Raw genomic sequence first — 9,322 nt, 5'->3', positions numbered from 1 at the left:
ATATTAATACTTTTCTAATTGATCAAATATTTGTAGAAATAAGTTTTCTCATTTCATAAATAGAAAAAATCCCAAGATTTAAACAGCTTAAATCTATTACAATTCCATGATTTATTGAACATTACAAACGCCATTTTCTTTACATTTTTAGTGCCGGTCCACACACAGAAACTTTAGTTGGAAACTTTTTCATAATTCTGTTTTAAAGTTTCCTTAATGTCTACACATAGAAACTTTTGTTTCAGAAACTACGAGTTAATTGCATTGATTTGTTTTTGTACGAATGAGAAGAATAACACAACAAGGCGAGTTTCCGAGTACGAGAAACTCCGTACCACGAGAGAGATGAATGATATTTCGTTCTCTTTCTCTACAACGCAAAATCAAAAGTTTCCCAAAACTAGTTTCCTAGTGTGACCGGCAGTTAGCGATATTTAGTAATTTGCATGTGTGTGAAAGATTTAAGGATTTTCAAAATACATATATATAATTTTGTTCTACACAAATTGATAATGCAACTAGTTAAATACGGTTAAAGCGCTTTTAGGGTCAGGACCTAGTATGGGAGATATAACCAATTATAGACCAATCGTTAAAAATTCGTTAAGCAAAATTTTTATTCATAAAAGCTATATTTCAGTCAAATTTTGTATCTATATCATAATTTAGTAATAAGTAATGTGTGTTTAAGTGATTTTCTGAAGGGAACCTTGTGTGGGACCGATCGTGAAAAAATCTTGAAATAGAATTTTTGTATACAAAACTAATATTTGTGCCAAATTTTGTATCAATAGCTTTATTTGGTAATGAGTAATGTGCGTTTAAGAGATTTTTTTTATGGGTATCACTATTTTGTAATGAGTTATGTGCCTTTAAGTGTTTTTCTGAAAGGTACCTTGTATGGGAGCTATTATCAATTATGCACCGATAGGAAAACAAATTCACAGTAATATTTCTCTGTATATGAGAAATACTTGTGCCAAACTTTATATGAATATCTTAATTTAGTAATGAGTTATGTGCGATAAAGTGATTTTCGGGAGGAGACCTTGTATAGGAGCTATGACCAGTTATGGACCGATCGGAAAAAAATTTCTCAGTAATATTTCTGTGCATATAAGCAATATTTGTACCAAATTTTATATGGATATCTTAATTTAGTAATGAGTTATGCGCGTTTAAGTGATTTTCGAGAGGGGACCTTGTATGGGAGCTACGGCCAATTATGGTCCGATCCAAAACAACGTTCATAGTAATATTTCTGTATATAAGAGCAATACTTGTACCAAATTTTATATGGATATCTTCATTTACTAATGAGTTATGTGGTTTTCAGGGATTTTCTGAAAGGTTATGAGTTATGTGCGTTTAAGTGATTTTCGGGAGGGGACCTTGTATGGGAGCTATGACCAATTATGGACCGCTCGGAGAAAAATTTTACATTAATATTTCTGTGCATATGAGTAATACTAGTACCAAATTTTATATATTTTTATTTTAGTAGTGAGTTATGCGCGTTTAAGTGATTTTCGGGAGGGGACCTTGTATATGAGCTATGACCAATTATGGACCGATCAGAAAAAACTTTCACAGTAATATTTCTTAGCATATGAGCAATACTTATACCAAATTTTATATGGATATCTGAATTTAGTAATGAGTTATGCGCGTTTAAGTGATTTTCGGGAGGGGACCTTGTATGAGAGCTGTGACCAATTATGGACCGATGGAAAAAAAATTTCACAGAAATATTTCTGTATGTGAGACCAATACTTGTACCAAATTTTATATGGGTATCTTAATTTAGTAATGAATTATTAGCATTTATGTTATTTTCGAGAGGGGACATTGTATGGGAGCTATGTCCAATTACGGACCGATCCAGAAAATTTTTTCTCTGAATGAATTCTATTGACATAAGATTTTAATTTGTAAAATTTTGTAAAGATTTCGACATTGTGACGGAAGTTATTAACAAAAAACCCATTTTCCGGGAATATGTACTTTTGTATGTGAGGTATATGAAATTGTGGACCGATTCTCAATTCATTTTGCAGCAGGAGTCAAGCTCTTGTGTAGAAACGAATGTATGGTGATTTTCATGGATTTATCTTGCACAGTTTTCGAGAAAATTACATCGGAATGTGTAAAAAATGCTTATTTTTTTCCAGGTTGTTTCAAATTTTGATTCATAAAATTCTTTTTGTACCCACCAGCATTAAGAATGCAACAACACGATTTAAGTGAAATTAAAAATTTTTGTGTTTCACTAATGGAAAATTTGACTGAAGAAACTCCTATACCAATATCAACTACCACTTTGTCTGATCCTGTAGCTAATTTCCAATGTTCATTGGCCGAAGGCAACATTTCATCAGAATCGGATGCAGAATCTACCAAAAAATCATTAAAAGTAGATACCCAGTTTTATTTTCCTGATTTATTTAAAAATCCAATATCGAGAATTATAAAAACACCAGCAGAGGAGATAAATAAACTGTTGATATTTCTGAGGGCTTTGATGTACTTAAATGGTGGAAATTAAATGAATCGTCTTATCCATTATTATCTAAACTTGCATTACAAATCAATTATATTCCTGCCAATTTCTAATAATAATTATTTTTTGATCAATATTTTTTTTTAAATTTAATTTCTACTTAAGTAATAATACACGCAAAATTCAGAATTAGAACACTTGTGAATATTAAAATTAAAAATTAAAATCTTCAAAATTAAAATTTACACAAATTTACTGAAATTTGTCACTAAAATATTATGTTCGAAGTTACGTTTTAAAATTCTAAGTAATGAATTCGAACTTATATTCGAAAATATTTTTAAGCTGTTGAAAACAGTTCCTGTAGACCTAAATTGATGAAAATTTACAATATAACATTATGTTAGCATTTTCGAATTTAAGTTCGAAAATTCGAATTAATGTTCAAAAAAATTTTATGTTTTTAAAATAATCTCCAGCTCGTTAAAAATAAAAAAATTTGTTTCGAAAATTTGAACGAATGTTTTAAAATTTTTTAAAGCTGTCAAAAATAGTTCCCGTAGACCAAAATTCCTAATAACCTGACAGTCATGAATTAAATTCGAAGTTACGTTCGAAAACTAAGTTCGCATAATTCGAACTTATGTTCTAAAATATGTTAATGCTCCCAATTGTGTGTATACCATAATGTGTAAAACATTAAATTTAAAATCATATGTATATGTACATATTTATGTAAACACTTACATATGTATGAAATGTAAATCTTTTTGCTTTTATGTTATAAAAGCAAAAAGTCATACCAATTGATTATAGTCTTTTTTAGTTTTATTTTAATCAAAATAATCATTTTTGAATCGAACGAGCCAAAACCTAAAATGATTAAAATGAAGTATGCAATGATTTTAATCAAAATGCCAACAAAATGTACATAGTTTGATTGAGTTCAAATCAGTTGTGAATAATTGATTCCAAACAAATATGATTGTTTGAATACAAAACAATAATTTTTAGTCATAAAGCAAAAAATTTTTCAAGTTTGATTTATATAAAACACAAATTTGATTTTTTTTTGTTCAAGTAATTTTGAACGTTTGAATGAAAATATACAAAAATATAATCATTTTTAATGTGTGAATATTTTTCAATCACCCATTAAAAAAGCCATATAAGCCATTATTTAAATGTTTATGTGGCAATTTTCTTTTTTGATCTCTAATGGACATGTCATAAAGTATAAAAATCTGAGATATCTTTTAAATTAAAAAATATCCATATAAATAAAATGTATTTTAAATATTCTCTTAAGACAACAATAAAACGCCGTTGCAACAATTTTAATCTTAAGAATATAGCCTATATAGTCCCCTATAAAAAGCAAAAATAATTAATCGAATATCTTATGCCATGTTTCCATTAAGGCGTTTTGAGCAAATTTAGTTGATTTGGGCAAAACTAGTTGAAATCATGTAGATTTCACATACAGTGAATCAACTAAGTTTTTTGCCTACCTTTTTTTAATACCCCATTTACACATACACGAAATCTAGTACTTATGAGATTTCGAGCCAAATCTACTTGATTTTAACTAGATTTCCCATACAAAACAAAATCTACTTCGTAACTAGATTTCGTTAAAATCTACTCAAAATCTAATAGTTTTTAGTGATGCAACTCTGTTTTTTCATAAATAATACTAAAAAATACGACACTACACAAGAAAAAAGAAGAAAACAAAACAAACAAAAAAAATTAAAATGTCGACAAAATTTTTATAAATTGAAAAACATGAATGAAAAGTTAATCTAAAATAAAAGGTAATGTTATATTTAAATATCTATTTTTTTTTTATTTTAAATGGAATTTTGATAAATATCCCATTTTTCCTTCTTATTTTTCATATCACACACTTTTTCAAGAAATATTAGAAAAAATGAAATCTTCTTAAATGTCAAGAATAGTAAGTGTAAACGGACTAGATTTGGAAAAAGATTTTAAATGAAATCTACTAGATTTCGTGTATGTGTAAATGGGGTATAAGAGAATTTTGTTTTTTGTTCATAAATAAAATTCAAAAAAACAGGTAAAAAGTAAAATTATGTTTTCCAATTGAAAATAGAGATTATGTAGAATGGGAAAACCAAGAAAAAATATTAAAATAAAAATTTTGGTGCATTTGTTTTTATTATTATTTTTCATCAGAATTTGCACGTCAATAAAGTATTTTGCATATTGAAATTTTCAGTTAATTTCGTTGGGTTTTTCAAATTAGTTTTTAATTGCTTTTTGGAATTTATTGTTTTATTGTTAAAAGGACACGTGTTAAGTATTTTTCAATTGAAACTACACAGTCAAAAATGTTTAAAGGGAATTACTGAGGCAATTCCAATATAAAAAATTAGTTTATATTTTTAGAACAAGTATAAATCAATGAAATTCAATTATGATATGTTTAATCAATCATTAAAAAATATAAAATATAGAAATTGATGAAATAACACAAAGAATTATTAAAAAAACGCACTGAGTTGTCTTTCAAAATCTTTAACTGCCAAAGGAGAGCGACTTGTATCCAAGCAAAAACCACTGAAGTCCTCATTTTTCTTCTCCAAAGTCCATATACGAACTTAAAAGAATACTATGTTTAAATTTTGACCTCTAAACAGACCATAGGTTGCTTGGATACAATATAAAGTGACCTATCGTGTGGTACGGGAAAAATACTTAATTTAGATATTTACAAATAGAGGCTGTTCTCATCACCTAAGATCCACAAAAGCAATATTTTTCAGCTAATACATACACTTATATATAGTTAGAACCCAAATCAAGAATAACTATCCAAATCCAACTACGCCTACTGTATTTTATTCATAAAATAATGCATTCAAAATATGAGATAGAATATCAAGATTCTAGCATGTAATAGTTCTATAGTGGTAAACGGTGATATCCCCATACTTAGAGTGGCTAGGATGGTACTTAGTGTTAGCTTTATTGAATAAGAATCAATATTATACAATTCTAAATTAAATTCACACAGTACTCCCCAAATAGATGGGGTTTCCGTAATGTAGTTTTTATTTATCAATACAAAATGACCAAAAACCCAGATTATATTTGTTATAATCTATAGATTTATACCCCACTAAAATTTTTTTCTAGGTCCAAATCCATTGATTTCCTAATATATCATGTATCCAATTCAAAATTACTTATTATTTTCGAAATTAAATCAAAGAAACGATAGATTTCATGTTAAGTCAAATATTGAAAAATTCTTATAGGTATATAGGATAATAAATCGGTTAAGAAATGTCCAAACTTAGTCGTTCCACTACTAAAATTTTATTCTAATACATAGGAGTAATAAAAATATTAAATTTTATAAAATAATGCAGCAATATTAAAAAGATGAACAAAAAACCTAAAAAAGCAAAATACTTTATTGACCTTAAAAATTAACAATACGTTCACATTTTATCAAAAATCTCGTTAATTAATATCACGATTTTACTTTTTATGGTAGAAAATTAAAATATAAGATATTCTTTAAAAAGTACAACAAACAAATTGCTTTATCTTGCTAAAAATAATTGTTCAGATAAAGTTTTTTTCTTAAAATTAATAAAATTTTACATAGGCAAATTACTTAATTGATTCACTGTACATTTTTGACACATCCAAATCTAGTTAATCTACTAGAGTGGCGTTTAATAAATAAATTTATTCGTTTACAACTGTAATTTTTTATTTTTAATATGTAATTTTAAATAAAATTAACTTTATTGTGGATATGAAAAAATAAAGTGACAGAATTTGTTCGAAAATTCGAATATCAAAAATGAGTAAGCTCAGTGGAAACACCTTGAAGAGGTTTATACCTCTTTTACACATACACGAAATCTAGTAGATTTCATTTAAAATCCTTTTGCAAATCTAAACCGTTAACACTTTCTCTTCTTGATATTTAGGAAGATTTCATTTTTTTCTAATTTCTGGAAAAAGTGTGTGATATGAAAAATAAGAAAGAAAAATGGGATATTTATTCAAATTTTATTTATAATAAAAAATATATATTTGAATATAACATTACTTTTTATTTTAGATTAACTTTTCATTCACGTTTTTCAATTTATAAAAATTTTGTCGACATTTTAATTTTTTTTTTTGTTTGTTTTGTTTTCCTCTTTTTTCTTGTATAGCGTCGTATTTTTTAGTATTATTTAGGGAAAAACAGAGTTGCATCACTAAAAACTATTAGATTTTGAGTAGATTTTAACGAAATCTAGTTACGAAGTAGATTTTGTTTTGTATGGGAAATCTAGTTAAAATCAACTAGATTTGGCTCGAAATCTCATAAGTACTAGATTTCGTGTATGTGTAAATGGGGTATTACGCAAATCTAGCAGATTTCAAGCCAGTGGAAATGTACCATTAAAAGATAATTTAAATTAAAATAGTCGACTTTTCGTTAAAAACTTCTTTTGTTAGAAAGTCGTTTATAGAACTCATGTATAACAGTTTCGAAGTGTTGCCATATTTAAATGTTAATGCGACATATATCAAAACAGATTTTTATGAAAACTCTGCTGTCAAATTTTGACGGAAGAAAACAACTTTGAATGTTTCTTTTTGGCGTGAGTGGCAGACAAAATGGTTGGTGAAATTTTTTTTTAATTTAATTTTGTAAATATCTGTGGCATCCCAAGAAATTCTATTAAAATTTTCTTACATTGTCAATATGTATATAATGTGTTTACTAATTTTACAAGCATTCTTAAAAATATTTAATTAAAATATTACTTTTTTCCAGGTTAAAGTCAAGTGCTCAGATTTAAGAACAAAGGACAAAAAAGAGCTCACCAAGCAGCTCGATGAGCTGAAGAATGAGTTGCTTAACTTACGTGTTGCTAAGGTAACTGGTGGAGCACCTTCTAAGCTCTCAAAAATGTAAGTATATACCTATTTAATGTTAATTAACAAAAATAATATATAACCATTATTCAATTTTAGCCGTGTTGTGCGCAAAGCTATTGCCCGTGTTTATATTGTTATGCACCAAAAGCAAAAGGAAAACTTGCGTAAAGTATACAAGAACAAAAAGTATAAGCCATTGGATTTGAGAAAAAAGAAGACTCGTGCCATTCGCAAGGCTTTGTCCCCAAGAGACGCCAACAGAAAGACCCTGAAGGAAATCCGCAAGAGGTCTATTTACCCACAAAGAAAATTCGCTGTTAAGGCATAAACAAAAGTTGCTAAAATAGATTGAAAATTTATTTCTTGAAAATAAAAGGGTAATAAAAAACAATTTTTAATGCATATCATTTTTGCGATGAAAAGAAATCGATCTCAGCTCAAATTTCTTTTGATTGGTTCCTAAATATAGAAAATTGAGAATATAGTAATTTGACGTCCATTAAAAAAAGTTTACGACCATATTCAAAATTAGAGGTGTTTGACTATCAAGGATTATCCTTCCTGCTAAATAGTGGATTGGGTCATGGTAGTGCTGTAAATGTTGATTATTAAAATCGAGAGTATACGCAGAACAATTTTAATGCGTAGAATTGTTTTTAGTGAATGTTGCAGCAAAGATATATCCATATTGTTTTAAGAGTCAATCATCGATTTAGCAGCAACATAAAGTTTTAAGGTTATTTATGAGGACATTATAATTAATTTTAAAGGGGGTTTTGTATTTAGTTAGTGGCGTTTACATTTTAGGTACCAATATACAAATTGAATTTTTAGAATAGTAGACAGGAACGGTGAACAGATAGATGTTCTATATCATACAGAAAAAAATTGAGAAATGTTTTGTATTTTATTTTTTCAAATTTATCTATGAGGTAGTTAGACGATTGAAATGATTTATCTTACAGAAAGTTCCAATTTTAGGATATTGAATAAGCTTTGTTATTGTGATGCAAAAATAGCCGAATTAATAATACCTAATGACTGCAATTTATTTGATGTTTAGAAAAATAAATTTGGTCTGTTCTGTTCGAATCGTTTTGAAAACCCAATAAATGCATACAAATTATTAGGTTTAGTATCATTTAAAATTAAGTTTGAATTTGTATCTAAACGTAAAATTCAGCATTTTATTGAAAAAAGAGCATATTTTAAATAAAATGCACTTGTATAATACAAGTTGCATTACTTTAAATTCGATTAAAATATTTAAAATATTTTTTTATTGATATATAATCTATAATTTTTCGTTCGTTTCTGGAAATGTACAGAAACAAAAGCATTAACATTAATATTTTGTATTCTATACATAGCTGTAAAATTTCGATTACGATTGCAGCTATGATTCTATAATAATAACAGTTTTAAAATTGATTTGTGAATTTGATAATCAATTCAAATTTACTAGATGCACAATTTTTAAGTTTAGAACAATTAAAAAAATGATTTGCTCGAAATATAAAAAAAAGTTTGATGTGGTAATATATTTTCAATTTTAAATTGTTTGTCAAAATTATTACAATTATTTTTTTACCTATTCGGGAAAAAACGTTATAATTTTTTTAATATCGCTTATTTTCGCGAATATTTTAAGCCCAAATGTTCATATGGATGTTGAAGATGTTTGTGCAATGCTTGAGCCAAAGAATAAATAAGAAATGAAACTGCTGTCAAAAGTACCTAAGTGTACTGTCATCCGGTACCTAACTCTAAGAATGTATTAGTAGAATTCTCAAGTCAACATAGTTGCAAAAAATCGTATTGAAAAATATTGAAAAAAAAATATTACATTTCAATTTATACTTTGAAAGGTTTCTTAAGATATTTTCCACATATTTTATCTAC

The 9,322-nt window shown here is 27.1% G+C and overlaps 1 protein-coding gene across 1 annotated transcript; it reads left to right on the top strand.

Annotated features, from left to right (window-relative positions):
• The first annotated feature begins 7,049 nt into the window (after positions 1-7,049).
• On the top strand, positions 7,050-7,811 carry LOC119599712 (60S ribosomal protein L35). Its single transcript, XM_037949608.1, has 3 exons — positions 7,050-7,159; positions 7,317-7,453; positions 7,517-7,811. The coding sequence occupies exons 1-3, from the start codon at positions 7,157-7,159 to the stop codon at positions 7,746-7,748; spliced, it is 372 nt and encodes a 123-aa protein (XP_037805536.1). The 5' UTR covers positions 7,050-7,156; the 3' UTR covers positions 7,749-7,811.
• Positions 7,812-9,322: the final 1,511 nt, after the last annotated feature.

This window comes from Lucilia sericata, unplaced genomic scaffold, assembly GCF_015586225.1.
Source record: "Lucilia sericata isolate MDLA Ls3-8-SP2 unplaced genomic scaffold, ASM1558622v1 Contig000085F_arrow, whole genome shotgun sequence".
Taxonomy (NCBI): Eukaryota; Metazoa; Arthropoda; class Insecta; order Diptera; family Calliphoridae; genus Lucilia; species Lucilia sericata.
This window is presented reverse-complemented; position numbering and strand designations above follow the sequence as displayed.